The 23,211-nt window shown below is 35.5% G+C and overlaps 2 protein-coding genes across 3 annotated transcripts; one reads left to right on the forward strand and one right to left on the reverse strand.

The window, feature by feature from the left end:
* The first annotated feature begins 388 nt into the window (after positions 1-388).
* LOC128864939 (uncharacterized) lies at positions 389-21,308 on the forward strand. Of its 2 annotated transcripts, none has more exons than XM_054104724.1 (5): positions 389-514; positions 12,305-12,408; positions 14,260-14,376; positions 15,148-15,623; positions 15,696-21,308. In XM_054104724.1, the coding sequence occupies exons 2-5, from the start codon at positions 12,307-12,309 to the stop codon at positions 16,099-16,101; spliced, it is 1,101 nt and encodes a 366-aa protein (XP_053960699.1). In that variant the 5' UTR covers positions 389-514; positions 12,305-12,306; the 3' UTR covers positions 16,102-21,308. The 2 variants fall into 2 exon arrangements, with proteins under 2 accessions (XP_053960699.1, XP_053960698.1); XM_054104723.1 differs by lacking the exon at positions 389-514 and adding an exon at positions 3,070-4,666.
* On the reverse strand, positions 21,306-23,211 carry LOC128864938 (FAD-dependent oxidoreductase domain-containing protein 1). Its single transcript, XM_054104721.1, has 3 exons — positions 22,706-23,211; positions 22,315-22,615; positions 21,306-22,234 (listed from the first exon to the last, which is right to left on the reverse strand). The coding sequence occupies exons 1-3, from the start codon at positions 23,006-23,008 to the stop codon at positions 21,429-21,431; spliced, it is 1,410 nt and encodes a 469-aa protein (XP_053960696.1). The 5' UTR covers positions 23,009-23,211; the 3' UTR covers positions 21,306-21,428.

Raw genomic sequence — 23,211 nt, forward strand, 5'->3', positions numbered from 1 at the left:
CTCGCCATAGTTTTAATTATGATTTTACTCAATATGCTTCTTTTGTTCTTTTGAAGATGAGCCCTGCACTTTTGATTAGATATCTGATTTTGATAAGCAAAGTGTTGACTACCTATGTATATCTGATTTGCAAAGGTACATGTACGAACAAAGCGATGTGCATATGTATGTATTTATATTAACAGAAGAACGTTCATATTTAAGCGCACTATTAAGTTAACTCACCTTAGTTCGAATTTTTTTATTTGTTTTTTGAAGAGCTGCATTTTATTAGTTTTTAGAGTTGATAAGCAAAGTAGCGAATATCTATGATTGATTTTTCATAATATTGTGCAAGTGGGAAATGGGTTTGATATTCATTAAATATTCAGTTACTGCCAAGCGGCGGTCGCATAAATACCTACGTACATACATACATATATTTGGTAAAAATTAGTCTTCCGCAAATAAGTATGGTTTCGTACCAGAAATAATAAAATTACTAATCGCGAAGTGAAAGTGGAAACGAAATAAGGTAAGTAAAAGGAAACACAGTGTACAGGTCTTATCTAAATATGTAAATATATATTTACATTTATGGTATATGGTTTACAGATTACAAATCAATTGGGTAGCCGTGCCAGATTTTTTATATATTCTTTAAAGTGGTTAAAATCGTTAAGTTTGTTCTGATACATAGCAAAATTAAAACTATTTATATACATATGTAAAATGCTATGCATAGATATATTAAAATGCTTGATTACATAATTTTTAAAATACATACTATAATTTCATATAAGGTGAACTAATTCCGCCACTTGTTTTCGACTTCAAGTATTTCTTCATTAGAACGGATCCACTTTATTCTGATATAGCGCTGGAAGTGTACTATTTGTTCATACATACACTCATATGTATGTACGTTATTGGTGGTTTTTATTTTTCAAACTTAAATACTTTTTCCATCGTACGGTCGCGGAGTCGAATGGGTTGGTACGTGATTAGGGTACACCTCCGAAAGTATTTCTCTCATGAAAAAGCTCCTCATAAAAAACCCCATCCCTCCATTAGTGAAAAATATCAAGACGTACAACACAAATAGCAGGAGGAGCTCAGCTAAACACCCAAAGAAGGGTGAAGGGCCAATTATATGTACATATACTTTTTTCCTCAATCTGAACTTATAGCACAATTTTTCAAAAATATTTTCGTGGACTCGTTTCTCCTGTACCTAATTTGGTATTCATCTCTTTTAATATAATATTTTGTAAAATTGTTGCTTACATAAAAATTAGCACAAATGCATCCTAAATAACACAAAATATAATTTTTGGAATAGAGCAATGGGAAAAACGTGCCATATGTATGCTGCTGCACAAACGATAGCGGACGATTACTAATGAATAATACTCGGTGCTTACTACAATGGGACGATTTTAAATTTATTGTTACGTATCCGCATATTGAGGCACTTAAAGTCGGCGATGCAAACAATATATAAAAAGTTCCTATTCACGCGCGCTTACGTGTACTTATGTATGTGTGTAGGTATGTTAAAAAGTGACAATATATACACATTTTGTCTCTGTTTACATTCATGCGCGTGTGTATATGTATTGGCAATACAGCGTGAACGACATGTGCAAAAATTGGCTGATTCATCCTGATGTCAACGCAGGAGTGTCAAAGTGTGCAACAAGAGTTGGGGGCTATCGTCAGGCGCGCTCCCAATACTTCTTGCGGTTCTTTATTTCTTTAGGAATGAGCAGAATAGGAATTTAAGAGATAAATATCCCTCAAGCAAAATTAAGAGCAAGAAACGTGAATGCGCAGACGCAAGGATGTGGGGCGTAAAAACGAAAATATTAATCGGCCATATATCATTGCATACATATACGTACATATGTACGTGAATATACATGTTTAAATACATACGCATATTAGCACTATGTGGCCACTGGCGCATTTAGAAACTCTTTAAAGATACTTATGTATATGCACATACATATTTATACGTATACGCTTGAAAATATACAATTATTTAATTTCTTCTTTGTGGCTCCAGGAAATATTTCCGATTTCAATTTATTTACACCATGAGCCTATTACTGATTAGTCGCAACCTTTAAAGCTTAGTGTAAGTTTGCGTAGTCGTTGGTCTTGCGAAGAGCGAAATGTTTTCATATTAATCGAATTTTAATGCCTTTCGCGGCGTCAGGCAACTTTTTTGGCTGAATTTGGCGCATACTATGCAGAGAACATGTACCGAACAGGCTTGGGACCCTAGAATTGCGCATTCGCAAATCCTGCATTGGATAAAATTACACACATACATATGAACATACATATGTATATATATATGTGTAAATGTGTGTTAGCATTTCTGCTCAGCTGGATACGTTCAAGTCCGTATGTCGGCTGACTTTAGAAAAATGTTGCTTAACTTGTCGCTTGGCTTTCGCAACGGTGAATCATGATGAATTTGGGGAGGAAGTAAACACTGACAACTGCAATAGCGGTATTGGCGACACGTAAATATATAAATGGCGCACGCAAATGCATGAAACTTTTAAATATATGAATGGATGGAAGCAAATCGGCAAGTATTATATTTGTCTGCACATACATATGTATGTATGTATGTATGGACATGTAGAAGTGTTATGCGTCTAAATGACGCAAATGAATTGCTCACATTTGAGATTCTGTACTGGAGTTGTATTGTATATTTAGCCATTTGTACTAACTCGGCAAAAATTTAAAGAATTTTTGAGGGCCCACTTTATCCCATCTCACACACGTTGCATTCGGTGATGTGTGGCGCAAAACTGAAACGCACGATTCTTAATTTGCACAGTTAAATTTACACGCTCATTAAGCCCTAACATGTGGCGGTCTCTCCAATAACAGTTGAAACTAACAGTAGGAGCAATGAAAGCGACAACAATGATGCGAGAACACACGAGAAGAGCAGAGCGCAGCAACAGTGCAGTAAACGCAACGAATGCGGCGACAGCGCAATGAAAGCGTCTGGCATGCCAAAGAGCCTAAATGCAATATCTGCTCCTTGCCAAACAAACAGTTCGAGTCCGTCGTCAGTTGCCACTAGAGTTTCTGAATAATTCGGCAGAAAGAAGTGCAAGAAACATCTGTATACTTTGGCTTCACAGCACAGCAGTTATTTAAGTCTGTGGGGATTAAGACAACAACCAGAGTCGAAAGGATTCAAAAGCAATTTCATCGTAGCAGAAATTATTAAATCATATTGGCTTAAAAATAGTTTAAGTAATTGCAGTCGTTGAATGGAATCTAAAACAACACCCATATGAACAAAAATTAAACAAAAGAGTCCTGCATGCCGAATTTGAATACTAAAAATTGAAGAAAAACTGTTCAATTCATAACCGTTTCATCATTAAATAGAAAGTGAATAAAAATCGATTGATTGGCAGAGATTCTGTGAATTTTCCTCAAATTGAATTGTGTGTTCACTGCGCAGCACTAAAAATTCGATAAAACCCACACAAGAATTCGGAAAAGGAAAACGCGAACAACAGAGGCTCGTGCGAATAAATTCCACGGCGAATGGCTATCTACAATACCAGCAAAAATCACACATAGTCTTAAAAAGAAACAGCAACAACGACGACGGCAACAACGCATCTGCAGCAGCTGTTACGGCAACTGCAACAAAATACGAACACGACAAAAGCTAAAGCAAGAAGCCGATAGAATTCTTCATTATAAGCAGACCATTATTATTGGCACGAGAAGTTTGACCGGACGGACATTGAAAAATTCATAGCAGACATAGACTGGTCGAAAAACTAAAAAAATAAAAACGTGCTTTCGGTTAAAAAGAGAATTGACAGAATATTAAGACTGATGCCGGCAAAGTGCTTGTGTAGATAGGTATTTAACAGTGAGAAATTCTAAAGAAAAAATCGTTTTCGTTTGAACGGGGTTTGGCCGGTGGAGGTGCTCCGGGGGGCAACACAAGGCTTAAAAATAAATCAAGTTTCCAAATACGAATTAAAATACGAAATCGACGGCAAGATACGAAATTTATGTAATCAACAATTAAATATACAAATAAAAAAACAATTATCTGAAATCCGCATACTAAATATATTTTAAAGACATTAAAATTAAATCATAGTTGACTTAATACAAGATTCGCCTCCCGTCATCTCCAACTAAAAAGGCCAACCCAAATACAAATTTCATAACGTTATTACAAAGACAAGACTTAAAATATAAATGACAGTGTAAACATTTATTTATAGAAGTAACGAAGGAGTAAACTAAAGATAAATTAATTTTATTAATAAAACCAAAATAAAATACTTGTTTAGTTAATTGAAACATATATTAAGAGGAAAACCCTAATTGAATATTAATTGAAATCTGTGATTATCTTAATTTAAAAATTGCACTTTCAAAAAGAAATAAAAATTGAAGAAAATATAATAATAACAGCTATTATTTTTGCGAATCGCATTTTTACGCGTCTTTAAAAAAAAATAATAATAATAATAATAACTAAAATATTACGGAATAAAACTTGAATCAATAAAAAACGAAACGTGAGACGTATCGGTAATTCAAGTTAAATAAACTGGAGTAAAATAAGAATACATTTGGAAATACACCTTTACATAAGCTCGTTGAACTTTATTTGTTTGTAAGTATAAAATAAACAATTATTACGTTCATAATGCACACAAATATATGAAAAAGTATGTACACACATACATATGTACATTTGCAGTGGACTTTCCTTGTCAAATCAGTTTAAAACGATTTTGTCTGCGTTTTTGCATTTTTCAATGCACTTGTGCCTGCCAGTTGGTTCTGCCTCTGCTTGTCTGATTGGTCTTAAAATTCACGAGAGTTTAATATAATTTTCTTGTATTTGGTGGGCGCTGCAGCTGGGGAAAAGATATGCGCACACACAAGTATTTATATATATCATTTCACGGTCCTTATTTCAATGTTTGGTACATTTATTGCCATAGTAAATATAAACTTGGTTATTAATGAAATCAACCGAAAAACAGTTGACTCCACCGGTGACCCATATCTAATATCTAATCATACAGATGCTTTCCATTTCAATTCAACCGGGCTATTCGGGACATGTTCTTCGATTTGGATGTAACTTAAATATGTTGCTCTCTGGTCAAAATAATGAGACACGTATATTTTTGTTCGCCCGAAAAAAAATTTTTTCAAGAGTTATCGGCAATTTTGTTTTTCGGCTCAAAATCGATTTTTTTTAATTACATAAGAAAATTTTTTTTTAAATGCCCATAACTTAGTCAAAAATGAACAGATTTTAATAATTCTGGGTTCAAAATGTTCGTCATTACTTACACGAGCGACTTCATGTAGAAACAATTGCAAACAAGTAGTTGAAAATTTTTTATTTAGCAAAAAAGAAAAAAAATTGAATTTTTTTCGAAATTCGATATTTTAAAATAAGTATTTTTTTTTTATAACTTTTTCCAAATCAAGAGGACACCTCAAACTTCAATTAAGCTGAATGCCCAGTAGCTAAATTGAGTTGTTTTTGAGTAATGAATTTTTGAGTAAAAAACCTGTTTCGAACTTTTTGTTTTTTGCAAAATAAAAAAATTTCAACTACTTGTTTGCAATTGTTTCTACATGAAGTCGTTCGTGTAAGTAATGGCGATTATTTTGAACCCAGAATCATTAAAATCGGTTCATTTTTGACTAAGTTATGAGCATTAAAAAAATAATAATTCTTATATAATGAAAAAAAAATCGATTTTGAGCCGAAGAACAAAATTGCCGATAAATCTGAAAAAAAAATTTTTGGGCCAACAAACAAATACGTGTCTCATTATTTTGACCAGAGAGCAACATATTTGAGTTACATCCAAATCGAAGAACATGTCCCGAACAGCCCGGTTGAATTGAAATGAAAAGCATCTATATTAGAATTTTTTTTTAAATGCCCATAACTTAGTCGAAAATGAACCGATTTTAATGGTTCTGGTTTCAAAATGATCATCATTACTTACACAAGCGACTTCATGTAGAAACATTTGCAAGCAAGTAGTTGAAATTCTTTTATTTTGCCAAAAAAAACAAAAAGTGCGAAACAGGGTTTTTACTCAAAAATTCATTACTCAAAAACAACTAATTTTAGCTACTGGGCATTCAACTCAATTGAAATTTGAGGTGTCCTCTTGATTTGGAAAAAGTTTTAAAAAAAAAAATACACTTTTTGAATTATTGAATTTCGAAAAAATTTCAATTTTTGTTCTTTTTTGCTAAATAAAAAATTTTCAACTACTTGTTTGGAATTGTTTCTACATGAAGTCGCTCGTGTAAGTAATGACGAACATTTTGAACCCAGAATTATTAAAATCTGTTCATTTTTGACTAAGTTATGAGCATTTAAAAAAAAATAATTCTTATATAATGAAAAAAAATCGATTTTGAGCCGAAGAACAAAATTGCCGATAAATCTTGAAAAAAAAATTTTTTGGGCGATCAAAAAAATACGTGTCTCATTATTTTGACCAGAGAGCAACATATTTGAGTTACATCCAAATCGAAGAACATGTCCCGAATAGCCCGGTTGAATTGAAATGGAAAGCATCACAGAGAAAGAATTGTATTATTATATATGTATGTATGTATATAGGTATGTACATTTATTTTCAGAATTCTTCTGAGGAACTTTTGCCTTTTAACTCATGTTCTGCTCAAATAAAGCATTTTTTTGCATAAAAAATATTTATTATAAACTTCCGGCTAATTAATTAAAAACAGATTCTTATTCGAAGGTTATTTATTTGCAAACCAAAAGTGATTAATCAATAATTTATGTGCTGGTAGTTCTCACCGGTTTTTGCTATACTAAGTGTCCAGATCAGACTTCTTGTTTTATTTGATCGCCATCCCTATACCTTGTTGACCTTTGGGCATGCATTCTCAGACTTCTTCAATTTATAATTTTACAATTTTATTATTTCATTATCTCTTTTGAATCTATTCGCTCCTCTCTATCATGTCCCAGAGATCCTGGTTCGGGTTCAAATAAAGAGATTGCGTTGGATATTAGCCTACTGGTGTAGCACGCGCTTGTAAAGGGTGATCAATTTAGAGGCATGGGATTTTAAATGGAAATAAAAAACGAAAATTAAAATTGATTGGACAATTTTTATTATTTTTGTGTAGAGCCATTCATGACATTTATTTTCTAAAGACAATTCTTTTCAAACGCGTAAGTCTTTCTATGGTCAAATGGGAATGAGTCCTGAAAAAAATTACGTATTTAGTTTGACAGTAGTCCCGCGTGATCTGCCAAAAAAACCGTCTTGAAAAAGTAACTCCAATCTGATCGCCCTTTACAATGTATAAGCATACTTATATATTTTTTTAGGTAAGAGTGAAATCGTCGTTTTCATGCATTTACTGCGTCTTTTGGTACACACTCTTGTTCAGAAATTCAGAAATTGTCATACACATGTTAATGAAAGCAGCAGCTCTGTAGATCGTCCTGATCAATATCTGTGAACTCATATGCCAGAAATCAATATTAAGATTGGGGAATTTCCAACAGAAGCTTCCGTTAAATCTCAACATCAAAAATGGATGGATTAAAAAGTAGTTTTTGCTATCAAATTACGCTTGGAAGCTGCTTAATTAAATTAACGCTTCACCCTCACTTTTCACCTTTTTCAATTTCTAGCATTTAATATATTTTTTCGATTTCTTATTTGTTGATTGAAGTTAACTTTTGATTTTGCTCAGCCTGTTAATAAAAAAATCTACTACCCTAATATTCATACATTTCCACTTAAATTCATATAATTGGCGCCTAATACTATATAATCAGGGCGTTTTGGTGATATTTTTCTACCACTTGCGTTTCGAGCCAAACTAATTCATTTTACTGATTTTGCGTCATTCGCGCGTATGCAAACGTGGATTAGGCCAGTTCGAAGCGAAACTCCGTTGGGCCCCTTTATTTATTAGCGAAAAAAATCCTTCACCAAAACAGAGATTCATATGTATTGTAATAGAATTATGTTATTACATGCAAGAAATATTTATGTATTAATTGAAAATTTGAAAATGGGGCACATTCGATAGCGGTTTTTGTTTGATAATACTAAGGTCAGAAATTGAATTGATTAATATTAATTAGTGCTCCCAAGCTCCTTAATTTCCGCTTCAATAACTCACAGCCGCTTGTTTATTTGAATTTAATTAGAAAGAACACAGTCTTGTATTTTTGAAAGTTGGCCAAACGCCGAAGCTAGCCTTCAAAAAAGTATAATATAAGCCAGGAATCGAAGGATGATTTCCTTTGATAAATATTTTTATTTCATTGCTCTCACTAGTGCCTCAAAAAATTATTTTTCATTTAATTAATTACATTGATTAAATTATATAAAAAATTGCAAAATATCTTCTTTTTTTTGTGGAAAAAATGTACCTTATATATGGTCGGCCATGTAAAATTTGCTTTTTGAATCGGTTATAAAAAAAACTAATCAATATTTCTTCAAACTTTTTTTTATTTTAAAGATTGAACATTTTTATTTATGAATGCAAAATAATAGCGTGCCACGACTGGCTTTACAGTAGGCCATTCGATCAACCCAATTTTTAAGCACATTTTCGATTGTTTGGGCTCCAATTTCATGAATGGCAACTTCGATTTCGTGTTTTAAAGCATCAATCGTCTCTGGGTGGTTCGCATAGCATTTGTCCTTAACGGCTCCCCACAAAAAATAGTCCAACGGGCTTAAATCACAGCTCCGAGGCGGCCAATTGAAATCAGAATTTCGGTTGATTATTCGGTTTTCAAAAACGGTAACCAAAAGTTCGAGTGTAACTTCGGCAGTGTGACAAGTTGCCCCGTCCTGTTGAAACCAAATGTCGTCCATGTCATTCTCTTCAATTTTCGGAAACAAAAACTCGTTGAGCATGTCACGGTAACGCTCGCCATTTACTGTAACCGCGGAAGAAGAAGACGACTCACCACTTTGGAAATAGGTTTTTAATATTTCCCAATTTTGTTCAAGCGTATAGCGTCCCATTTCGTAAATGCCAAACCTTTAAGTAAATTAGGAACACATTTGACATGTCATTTGTGTTACCATTTTCAAAAAAATAGGTGCTTCAAAAAGCAAACGCTATATGACCCACCCGTTATTTATATATATATAATTGGCGCGTACACCATTTTTGGGTGTTTGGCCGAGCTGCTTCTCTTATTTGTGGCGTGCGTCTTGTTGTTGTTCTTCGTATATACATTCCTTTATATTTCGCAATTTATACAATTTCCTGCCTGAACCACAATTATATTGCCTGAGCTAATTAATGCAGTTTTGTAGCTATGGTAAGCATAAACCACTTTTCGCTATCATTTGCAACTGCTTTTCTAATCTAAATAAAAAAGTTCATATACTCATAATTGAGGGGTATCTATTCGCTAATTCAATACTCTAACTACATATACATGCACATACCTGTATGTATGTAAGTGTTTATACTAATAGTGTTATATCCATTTCAGCTAATTAACTATTTCCTATTTTTTAGCTTGCTTTCGGTTTAGTTAGTTCTGTTTCCACTTTTAATCCAAATTACTCCTAGCGTAGCTAATCTTTTAGCTCAATTTATCAGTTAATTTCGGGGTTCCTCTTGTAATTTTTCTCAATAGGAAGGTAGACGCAATACAAAAATATGCATATATTTAATCAATTAAGCTATTAGTTTTTCTTAGACAGCTTGATTTACTGTGCTGAATTAATTTCAAGCGCAGACTGTCGATGCAAAAACGATTCAGTGTTCATGATTACTTTATAATGTATAAATAACAGGGAAATTTTCGTTTTTTGCTTAACTTTAAATTTCGTAGCAAATGCAATTTCCTTTTTCGGCATGACGCACATATACGACATTAACTAAAAAATGAACTTTTGAAATTGACGCATATATACGACATAATCGCTTAACTGGTTAATGTTTTAAAATGAAGCCCCAAAAGTGCTTAAAAAGGCTACCTTCGCATGTATATTTCCGGTAATACTTTTTGCTTCCACGTTTGATATTTTTAATGCTGTTTGGCGGTATTTTTATCTATTATACCACCTTGAGTTCGTCTGGATTTTTAATGGCTAACTTAAAATGTAAAGGCAATCAAATTTTAGCCATTCCATTAATTTCATCAGTAGCCATGTTTCTCTCACTGACAATTTTAATTCTATAAATGTACATACATACTTATACATGTTTATATGTATATATTATCACCGATGAAATTAAAAAAAGAATGTTTATGAGTTTCCTGGCTTTTGGCTTGAGAGAAGATTGATTCACCCAACTCCATTAAATGGAAAATAAAATTATTTCATACCAGATGCTCTCCAAACTGCTTTTATGGACTTCGAATAGTTTATTTAATAAATACAATAGTCATTTACCAATTTATCAATATCTAATTTACTTTTATACAAGTCAAAAGAAGTCTTCACACATTTTTGAGCAGTTAAATTCTCAAGTACTTATAGGAAGACAGACTGCGGACCTTAAGGATCTTCGAAGCAAAAAAGACAGTTGTAACACGAAAAGTCTTATCACGAGTGGAATTTCTTAAATTTCCTCTTAAATGGGTAAATACACTTTCAATCCCTATACTTGAGGCATGAAATTACCCTTGACGGGAAAAACCTTTCTAAAGTTTTCTTTTTCAATTTGCGTTGTGCATCTTTATTTGCTCTATTAATGGAGGCATCTACAGTTTTATGCCGCCTCCGAACGGTGGCTTTTTATGGAGAGATTTTACATGGCAGAAATATAATCGGCGGCTTGCTGTTGCCTGTCGGGAGGCGACCGCCAAACAAACAATTTTACCAAGCGAGTCGAAAGTCTTAGTTAATCGCACTCCTATGTTGTAGTTAGGCGATTTATCGCTTAATTCCTGTATTATAAATAAATAAAAATCATTTACATAAATACTCGCCTAAGAAAATAATTTAACATAATGGGTGAGGGAACTCACTAGAAAACTTAGAGCTTTGAAATAAGTTTTTTTTTCTTCGCGAATATTTTTTCTTGTACGGGTATACTTCTCCTCTGGCAGATCCCTATGCCAAACCGAATCAGAAATCGTCTCCAAGTGTCGTGTCATCAGACGGCTGCTCACACTGCTGAACAACTGTGCGCCACTTACTTTCTCCAGCGATGAGGTTCAGGTGGCCATAAAAAAGCAAAAACTTCCATAGCCATTGGCCCTACTAAGTCCATATGTTCATGCTGAAAAACCTGGGTCTATTGGAAGTAGAATAATCTTCAAAGGCCTTCAATTTATCCATAGCCACTCTCATAATTGATGACAAGTGGAAAGCAGGGTGAGTGGTCTCCCTACTGAAACCTGTGAAGCCCGCCTACATGCAACAGCCCAGCCCAGCAACAGCACTCATTGCCATAAAAACCCAGGTCAACCGCGGGCTTAGCCAAAACGGCCCCGCGAGCGGACTGCTCTAGTAGCGTTGGACTTGTCGAAGTTTTTCGATATAGTCAGCCACTCCACGCTAGATGAAATACAACAGTCGACCTTCCCGCCCGGACTGAAGAGGTGGTTCGCGAAATATCTGAGTGGTCGACATTCGTTTGTCAACTTCGAGATCAACGCGCAAAGTAGAGGAGGATAAAGTAAAGTGTACCGCAAGCTGGTGTCCTTTTACTCTTGCTTTTTAACTTCTACATTTCGAAGCATTTGGCTTAATTACAATCTGGATATTGTATTAGTAAGTTAAACTCCTGCCTATCCTGAATAAACTCCGACTTACTCAATATATGTGCGGTATGTGAAGGTACATCGCACTATACTAACCACCGATTTACATGCCCTCTCAAGCCCACTCACCTAACCCTCTCTCCCTCTGGACCCAAACTAGATGCTGACGATGGGTGACTACACCATTGCATTGGGCAGGTGATTGTTTTTTGTTCTGCTTATTTTGAGGCGTATGATCTCACATCCCATTGGTTTAGTGGGATGTACTGCGAACTTTTATAAAATCAGATTGTTTGTGAGAAAGAGGATGTTGTTGTTGTTGTTGTTGTAGCAGCATAAACATCCCCATACATATATTGGGAATGCTGCTGAAGTGACAGTCCTTGGCCGGATATAAATCCGGGTCATTCCGGTAACGTAGAACCGACTGTCGGGGGAACGTAAGACAGGTTGTATCCTTTAATTAGATAGTTTAATTTATATTTCTACATAAAATCCCTATAATAATAATATAATATTCATATTTGATTTTAGAAATGGAAATCATTCCTGAAGGTAAACATTTTCGTTTGGTGCAAGAATCTGAGCTTCCAGAAATTTTGGAGTATTTGGAAAGATACTTACCGGAGTCACTAAAGGTACGTTTATTTTGCACACAGCTAGTAAATTGCGCATCGGTTAGTTGAGCTTTCGAAAGCCGTTAGTTATTTGTACAATAATAAAAACAACAATAATAATAAAAATAGCAGTAGTAATGGGATTATCAATTGCAATAAAAATTTCTAGTAAGAATCGCTGATTGGTGCCCAATGCATGCAAGCATATGCAGATGTGTGAGTGGATAGCGTGCAACCGAGCACGGGTTTTTCACCTTGCGGTAAAGTATGGCGCTAAATGTGGCGCCTTTGACTTTATGTCAATCCACACACAAATACGTGCATAAATACTTTTTGTAGTTTATCCCTGATGTTGGTACATTTTGGCCTACAATTCACAGACAACGCCCAACTCGTGTAGGCATAATCGTGTTAAACACTATTTAAAGAACGTCACGTGTTCAGGGCTACAAGTGTACGTATGTATGTATGTAAATATGTGCACATTCATTAGGGTTGAGCCAATATTGAAAGGTTTAAAAATAAGGCTTTCGTAATGCATTATAAGAAATAAAAATAGAGACTTCATGATTTAATACTATTTAATAAATTTTAATAAACGAGTGAAAAGCAAAATATTTCACTATCTTCTTATAATTTATATTTACATATGTATACAAGTATGTCTTACTTCAAATCATGTGTTAATTCAATGTGTATGAATTCAGGCTCTTTATCTGCTTCACTGGTATGAGCTTTTTTTCTTCCACGCAAGCAATCTGCCAATTTTTTTATTATTAAAAATAATGGACTTTACCATATGTACACATACACACATATGTACATATGTACAAAATATATACAAGTATATCTATCACCCAGGTTCTGTAATTATCTTCCGAATGAGATTCAAAGCAGTTGCCACAAAATTTCAATGCCACTTACAGGGGAAGTGAATACCAGAACTTGACCGTATAATCAATATTTCTATTCAACTTTGCGTCTGCATACTATAAAGCCTGGTAAATTTGCGGTTTACAAAACAATATGATGTGCTAAAATTTGTTGCAAGATACGAAAGCCTTCAGAACAGTTATCAAATAATGAACAGTTAGTGCCTCACAGAAAATAGTTTAAGCCGATTTAAGTATTTGTATAAAAATCAATTCGATTGGTGAGGTGGTAGAATTATGTATACGAGTATGTGGCTTACATACTCCTTCGTTGGCTGTTGGACCGAGATTCTGCCCCTATTTGTGGTGTGCCACCTTCGAACGGCAGATGGTTTTTATGAGGCTCTTTTTCTATAATTTTGTGCTTCATACCCGGGGTTTCAAACCGGCCTCTACCGAATGGTATTCACACACCAACACATTCGGCTACGGCGGCTGCATTGGGCATTTATGTACACTGAAGAATACAACTAAACACCTGCCTTCATGCATATACTTACATGCATTCATATCTACTTATATATACATACATATGTGGGTATGAAAAACATACTACACGTATGGTACACGTATACAAATGCATTAAGTTTTTGACATGAAATGATTTCGTTTTCCAAGGTTACCACTATTGAAATTTTTATTTTTATATTTTGGTTTAATTTCCGCCGTTCGGTGGCGGCATAAAACGATGAACGATGAAGACTCACACCACAATTGTGTGCAGGAACTAGGTCTAAACACCTGCCATGTGCCAGTCTCTTATTATGACAAACTACTCAAAAAAGAGAGTACATAAATATTATTGTGCGCCAAAATTTTAGTCCAAAATGTAGAAGAATCAAATTACTAACCAGATCTGTATTTCATGCTTTGTTGTTGTTCATATGCTTATAGTATCTATAAATATGCCGCCACATAAACTAAACTATATTTCTTTCAGTTTCATCAAACCATAAAAACGTACCTGAATGATCGTGTTTGGGACTTTTACTTTTATGTCTCTAAAGATTGGCCCGAGAAACCAATAATATTACATTTTCCAGGATGCACGCTTACGGTATGTATACCTAAGTAGTTCTAAACTAATTGCCATCATTGTCATGGTCATCTATGTTTGTACTTATTTGTATATAATAAGGGTGGTTAAGTTTCAAGGGCGGGTGTTGATTTTGAATAAAATACAATTTTTTTAGGAAATTATTGTCATTTTTCTTTATTATGATAATATTGGTATGGCTCAATTACGTATGGAACAAAATATCGGCCAAATGGCCAAATAAAAAGTTCGTTACCATCTCACGATAGCGAACACAATTCACAGTAACTGACTGACCGGCCTCATTTTGGAAAAAAGACGGCCCAATGATGCCGCCGGCCTATAAACCGCACCAAACAGTCACTCTTTGTGGGTGCATTGGTTTTTCGGCAATCACTCTTGGATTATCATTCGCCCAAATGTGGCAATTCTGCTTATTGACGAATCCACTGACGAAAATTGGTCATTCACTGTTGCCTTTTCCTGCCACCATTCTGACCATTGCTCGATTGTGTATCTTTCCATTGTTCAAATTGAGTTAGTCTAAAATTGAAAAATGTCAAATGAAATGCAGAAAAAAACTTGACGTTTAGGTTTGGTTCACATTCAACATCGGCCCTTGAAATTTAACCACCCTTTATATAATTCCATAACCCAATACTTATTGCAACTCTATCTCATAAAGAAACAAATCCCCATAAATAGGTTTGAACAAGAGCCATGCAAATAAGTAAACTCCTAACGAATAATCGAAAATATGTATGTACATTATTTTTTCATTCGTCAAATTAGCCCAACAACAATATCTACCAAAGCTTTGGCATCTTTTGTCCCTCAACACAAATCGAATGTGTGGATCTGATGCGCACCGAGGATGCCCTTATCGACTGGCAACAGCCATTGTACCTGAATTTCACGCATATTGCTATCATGAATCGCCTGGATGACTTTTACTCCACTTTCGGAGTAATGGAGCGGCTTGAAGGCGACATCTATGTGTGTAATGAGCTGAACACAGACTTGGAGTTGGAGGAATTGTCTGACGATGCAGAGATGCGTCCTCTTACTGCTGATGACGTGAAAGGTATACACGACTTGTATCCGGCCAGCGAGATTGAACGTATAGAAGTATTCGAGATATTGGTGCAGGTGTTGCCAGGACTGGGAATCTTTCGCAAAGATACCAATGAATTGGCTGCATGGATGGTGCACTCTTACTATGGAGCAATGTTCTCGATGCAAACACGTCCAGAGTATCGTCGCAAGGGGTAAATAAACAAACCTTATTTAGTTAAGCTCAAGAACTTTGCTCATTCAAATATAAATTTACCTACCTCTAGTTATGGAATACGTCTTGCTAGAGCTCTAACTAAACTTGTAATTGAACGTGGCTATTCGCCCTTCGTCGTCATACGTCCACAAAACGATGCATCTAGAAATCTTTATACCAAGCTAGGCTTTACGAAAGCGTACGAAACATGTCGAGTCAAAATGACTCCCGGTCTAGAAGAAGGCAACCAAGAAGAAGAGCAGCAGTCTAATCACGAAGCAACGACCAATGGGGTTGCCGAAGGTAAAGAGCCGTTAAGGCAGACAGACGACGAGACAGAGGACAACAAAGAGAATCAACCAATCGATGAGGGCATAGAGGATATGCTAGCTGAAAAATGTGATATTGGTAAGGAGGAAATGTGTACCGCCCACGTGAAAGCCGCCATGGACGAGGGCATCGAAGAAGATAAATAAATAATTAAGGGAATACGAATGAATGAGTAAAAATGATCAGGAGTAACAGGGAATAAGCTATGTTTGTATAAGAGTAACCACGATGGGAGGGAGGGGCGACTAGTCGGGTATAAAAATAAGAAATGAAACTAACAAAAGCTATTACAAATGCTGATATGCAAAAAAAGAAACAAAAATGGAAACAAAAAAACTCCATTAATATATTATATACTTATAACAATGTAAAGAAAAACAATAAGAAATGAGTGCACTTGGACGCCGATGCGATGTAGAATGTAAATTGTATAGACCAAAAGAGATATTGCGTAATAGAAGTTAAATAAGAAGGAAACCTGCAGGAATAGTATGCACATAAACCAAGTTTATTTGTGTATACAAGTATTTGTTCACAGAAATTTCGATTCGGAGCCCGTGCACTCGCACAAACACATGAAAGGATTATTTCAAATATATAGATATACTTACATACAAAATGTATACAAAATAATACATACCTATATGAATCGAAGAGGATTTATTTTAAAGGTTTTTGCTAAAATGCTTTTACAAAAACAAAAATATGGTAATAATTGAGAGTTTAAATGTATGCATCAATATTGAATAAGGACAAAGAGTAATTCCGATAAGGACTTCCAAGATTTTAATGAAACATACATAGGCACTTTGTGTGTGAATAATTTATTTATCTTCATAACTATGATTGCGTCGGCGAATACTATAAAACTCAAGCATATTATACTTAGATAATCGATTGGCAGCCTACATCCGGGCAAAGCCGACTTAAGGGCTTCTGCAAAGAATTTTGATCTAACAAATTTATATGAGTTTTCGCACTAAGCACACGACAATTTCCAAGCACAAGAGTATTATATGGTTTAAAAATAGTTTTACAAATGCATATTAGACATTTTACAAAGATATTTGTTATAGTATTGTGAAGTACATGCAAAATATACGAATTAAACCTACAGCATAATTTAAAACAATGAAGTAACAAAAAAAGAAAATATTTTCGAATCTTAATTCCATTTAATTTACATATAAATATACATATGTATGTACGCATGCATCTAACTTTACAAGCTACCTTTTAAGTAATCCATTAATAAGAAAACTACAACTCATTGAATTAGTTTAAAAACAGAATTTGGAAATACTCACATGAATGCGCTCACTGAGCTTCGGTGTTTGGATTTATATTTCATGTAGCCATTAAATCTAAAACAAAATTGTAAACGCTTGGGAAAATTGGGAATAGGAAATCTCTCCATGGCTAGTTCAAGTACGCAGGAGTTAAAAAATTTCGCGTTCACATCTAAGTTCTGCGTCGAAAGTTTCCGGACTGTTGGAAAATTAGAAAAACTTAAAGAGATTTTGGCAAAGTTGATTTATGTAATTCACATTAGTTCCCTCCGGACTCTATACGCCGCTTTGTGGGAGCGAGAAACATATAATTCGAATTGCTTAACTCGATTTTGGAAACATTATTTAGGATGGGGTCGTCAACCTTCGAATGTCATCAATGTGTGCAAAATGCTTTGCTTTCATAGTCATATCCAAGTCTCCAGGGGGAAAAAATGTCACACGGTGCTAAATCCGCATAGACAGAATGCCATTTATGGTGAAAATTTGTTCTTCTCCTTGATTGGCGTGATAACCGCTTGAGTGATTTTGGCCGAGTTTAAAAAAGAGAGCCAGTCGGTTTTTTCTGGTGCTAACCGGCGCCAGACTTTGTTTTATTTCTCATTGGGGAAAGATTTTTACGTGGCGGGTCCCAAAGCGCACAACCAGATATGCTGGATTGTTTCGCCTTCTCATATTAGTCTGCTCTCAAGGGGATGTTCCGGAGCTACCCAGAGGATACTTGAGTGAAGCCCGGAAGCTGTGAGCTGAAGAATCGTCCAGGCCACTTCCAAGTCAATGGCAATCAGGGACTGTCCCACTTGCGTGGACTTCTATACATACGGAAATATCCGTTATTATGGTCAAAACGTGCGCTTTTAAAATTGAACGACCAAAATACCCTCAAATGGAGGGTGACGAAATCACGGCATAAAGCGCTTCATAACATATAGATACAACACAGTATTAACGTTTCGGCCCATATCCCTGTAAAGCAATCGAGGTTTTCGCTTTTTTCATTCATAGTAGATCCTGGACGACCGGCGTTTAAACTTCTCAAAAGTAGAAGTATGAGAAAAGCCAAATCATTAAAAGCTTTTTGCATAACTACCGAGCTACCGTGTGGTTGTGTTACAGAGTTCAAAAGCAGTTCTTTAAATTGGCTCTTCGTTTAAAATAAATTTTTCGACTGATAGTTCAGAAATACAATTACACTAGATGTATTGTATGGGGAATGCTGCTGGAGCGACAGTTCATGGCCGGATACAAGTCCGAGCCATTCCGGTAACATAGAACCGACTGTGGGGGGAATGGTTACATTAAATGCAAAACTTAGCTGCTGTTAAACCAAATCTCGTGAATTTTTTACACAACACGGGTAATGGATGTGTGATCGTACTCTTGTATCTAAAATATGGCTCCATAGGTTGCTGAGACATGAAGGCAGTTCGGGCACTTTTGAGGCAGACTTTGTGTGTGTTCGCCGCTCTCAACCACTACGGCATTGTTGCGACTCTGTTACTTTTTTGTTGCTGATACTCAGCTGCTCGAAGCTACTTAGTTCCGAACGTGTTGTTTGAAAATATAAAAATATGGATCAGTATTCATTTCAATTGAACTCTGCGCTAAAAGCAACGAATAAACAATATTGAGCTTAAAAGTAGTATTTATTAAATAAAAAAAAAAAAAAAAACGGCAGAACGCGTGACGTTGCCATTGTTGCCTAAATTTGTGGCTGAACCTGGTGCCATCTCGAAAAAAGTAGCACAGCCGCAATTATTACACCTCGAACACACTCTATATATGCACATACATATGTACATGCATCTGTGAAACTTCCTATTGCTAACTTATACAGGCATGCAGACGTGGACGAAGTTGCTTTTCTCTGCTTTTCTGATCTGAATAACGTCGAAAAAAACAAATTTTAAGCACGCGTTTGTACGAACATGAGTGCATATTATTTCCGAAATCGGTTCAAAATTTAACTCAACAATACTGCTCTGCGTACACAAACATAATCATATACATACATATGTACACACGTATATATGTATGTAAATCTGTATGTGTGCGCATTTCGAATGTTATAATATCCAACTTTGGCAAAATACAGCATCCGATTTTTTTAATAAAATTAAGAACTTTCTTTCAATGAAAAACAAAAAATTAATAAACTTAAGAAAAGCTTTATTTAAGAAGATTGCGATTGGTGAACCGAAGGTAAGAAGCCGAAGGATACAAACATATGTACTTATGTATAATGAGTATGAGTGATCAAAATGTGCGCGTACATGTGTACATGTGTACTTACAAGACATTCGCGTGGATACAAATGCGCAGATAGAATAAAATTAGCAATGCCACAATTATTCGGCACATACAAATATACATTTATTGGGCAACATATACATACATACATATTATCCAATATGGCCTAGGCATAAAAGTGTCTGATTGAAGATGCGCATTAATGGACAGTAGTCGCTCGATTCTGTGAACCAATTCAGTACATAATAAAACAAAAAGCGAGTGTTAAATTCCTTTTTACCTATCAGTTGTTGTGAAGGATTTCTTTGGTCGTTTTTTGGAGAATAAGTAAAGAAAATGTTGACCTAATTAGAGCACCTTTATTACACAAGTCTTTTGAGATCAGATCACAAGTCGTTGGCGACCTATTCGCCTAATTGATTTTTCAACCACTTTCGGGTAAATATAAAGTCCGGACCATCATTGTCGCAAGTGTTAGTAAAAGTCATAACCAACAAGTGGACGAAAATTGCTAAATTGTTTAAAAGAATTCTTGCCCTGCTGGTTTTCTTTGTTTTTTTTTTTACAAATACCATAGTTTCGGAAGAAAGCTGTTGCTAAAACAAAGGGCAGCCTCTTCCGTGTAATATTCAGTTGTAGTCATACTCCAGAACGTCCTTTCGGTGTAAAGTGGGTTTTTAAATAAGGCGCCACAATTCGACATTCAAAGAAAATGTTCGAATCTTACTTTAAAATTTCTCAAACAATTTATTTATTGACTCATATTTAATAATTTTAACTGCTATGGGACGGTTTCTGAGGAGTCACAATTTCATTAAAAGAAGTAACAGAAAAATTCAGTTCAATTCAAATGAAAGCGGAGGGAACTAAAAAGAAAAAGGAAAGACAGTGGAAAAATTGCTTTCATCCGCTTTAACCATAAAAATCAGTAAAAACAACAGGAATCTTTTTTTTTTATTGCAACGAAGGTGAAACGTTGAAGTACCACTCTCCAAGTAGCACTCAAGCGCGGTTTTGGTTTGCAAGGAAGAAAGAACACATTTCAAAACAAACACTCCGGAACACTTTTCGGACCACTTTTCTGACACATTTTTGCTTCGGCTGAAATTTTTTACGGGTTCTATATCGAAGAAAAGAAGTGCGTACACCAACAACAATAGCAGCGTCACATATTGCAGAATTAATTGAATTTGCAAGCGAATTGTTGACGTGTATTCGATGATTTTTTAACAAAATATATGGGTAATTTTTTCCCAAACTCAGAAAAAACGCGTTTCGTAAGAAAAGCAATGACTGTGAATAATTAGAAATCACTTTAGCTAAATCACTCGCGAATTAAAACGATGAATTGTTAATCAAAAATAAACTGCATTGAATATTTGGAAGTAAAAAATTAAAATAATGAAAATCAGCGCAAACCAGAAAAATACGACTTCCTTATATCCAAGCATGTATGTGTGTATGTGTATGCTAATATAAACACGAAGTTTTGTTTTGTCTGTGTTGAGTTTATAAAAATAAGTTTATTTAAAAAACCTGTCTAAGTACCGTTGCGTAAATGTCAATGTACATATGTATGCATACAAGCCGTTAATGAGTATTTTTTCACATTTTCGATGCTATAAACCCCCAAGTACATATGTTTATTCTCGTAATGGCATATATGTATATATGTATACTTACTTGAATATGTATGCATCAAAATCAAAATTATACAAAAAGTGTACGAAAATTTAAGTATCACAGAAACGAAGGCATATATGCGAAACCTATTCGTAGAAGAAGAAATGAATAAAATGATTGTGCAAAACTAAGAGATTACTTGGATTTATTTATTCATACGATTTCAGGTTAAAATATTACAAGTTCGTTTAAACCGTTCCCACCATATGAGCCTATACACAAATTTACATATGTACACATATTAAAGGTAATTAATAGATATTTGACTCACACATTCGCCTATTGGCAGCTATCCGATCGAACCCAAGGCGACTTAGATCGATACTTTTAAAGCGGCCGTCTAGTATCAACTCTGAAATGGCTCGCCCCACTGCCGGCGATTGTTGAATGCCATGCCCACTAAAACCAGTCGCAATGTAGAGATTTTTATAGTATGTGTGTGGACCAACTATCCCGTTTTCGTCGAAGGTATTGTATTCGTAGTAGCCAGCCCAACTTCCACAAACTTTGATCGATTCGAATGCACTACACCGCTTTGCCAAGGTTGGCCATATATCCGTTTCGAAAAATTCATGATCAACGTCCAAACTGTTTGTTGGTGGCTCGAATTGTTGGTTGGACGGGCTGCGTCCTGTAATATAATTACTGCCCATGCCATCTCTTCTGAAATATGTACCATCGAGGTCGATGGTGAGTGGTGTGCCCGGTCCGGGTGCATTGTCGCCCTGTGTGGTAAAAACATAAACGAACCGCTTGCGTGGCTCAACAGGCAGCGGTATCGATAAATCACCGGCTCCAGTGCCAATATTTGCTTGCCGAGCTATTTCACCGGAACGAGCACCCGCAGCCAAAACGCAGATGTCGAAATCAACAGTGCAAATATCATTGTTCTTGGCTCGCACATTTACCGAGTTGAGTTTATCTGAGCCGTTTGGTATATCAAAATTGAGCACTTCGCCGTGAAGAAAACCAGCACCATAATCTTTAGCGCGATTCCGAAAGCCCCCTAAAAGAGCCCACGGATCAAACCAGCCCTCTTTTTCGAGTCCATGGCATCCTAAAACGTAAATTGTGAGCAAAATGTTTGATAAAGAAAATATTTTAAGTGATTGAAAGTAATTTTATGAAAATATGTACCCAAAGCAACGTCATCAGCGTTAATCCAGGGAAATTTCTTCGTTAATTGAGATGCTGTTAAAAGTTCATTGCGAGCCCCTAACTCCTTTTGTAACTCGGAGTTTTGCCGCAAAATGTCAGCACACTGCTCTGAGGCCAGCACCAAGTAACCGTGCGGGCGAAAACACAAATCCACATCACCGAAATATTTAGCCGAATTTTCTATGAATTCGGCGCCATAAATGGACATTTGAATATTCTCAGATAGGGAAAATTGCTGGCGTACTCCACCGACTGATAACACCGTGGAAGCTTCCTTGTACTAAAATTGTTGGATGATAAATATTCTTATTCGCTTATTGAAAATATTTGTTTATTGGTATTGGTATTGTTTTAAAGAAGTTCTACTCACCGTGGGGTCCCGCTCAAGCACAATCACACTGAGATCTTTATTGCCTCGTTTTTTCAACCAAAATGCAGTTGACGCACCTACAGCTCCTCCCCCAATAACTACCACATTGCATTTCCTATGGGTCTGTACACTCATTGATCGCTTCCCACAAAAGTCTTGTCTACTTTTATAGGCCGTGCTGAACTTTGAAAGCGAACGGCACACGTCCGTTCTGAAGCTAAATCGCAGGTTGATGCCTAAAATGTGCGCGCACTTCGACATCATTGAAACATCTACAATATTTGTGAAGTTTTGCTGATACATATACTTAACATAAGTCGCAAATTGTGGGACGCCAGATAAGGAAGCGGGCTGATTTGATTAAGAAAAGCTGTTGATATCTCCGAAGATTTACGCGTATATATGCATACATACTTGTGTAAGTATGTACATACAATGAACAAACTTTTGTAAGTGTGATAATACACAAAATATGAAGTGATACTATTCTGCATTTACTTCTAATC

This window comes from Anastrepha ludens, chromosome 5, assembly GCF_028408465.1.
Source record: "Anastrepha ludens isolate Willacy chromosome 5, idAnaLude1.1, whole genome shotgun sequence".
Lineage (NCBI taxonomy): Eukaryota > Metazoa > Arthropoda > Insecta > Diptera > Tephritidae > Anastrepha > Anastrepha ludens.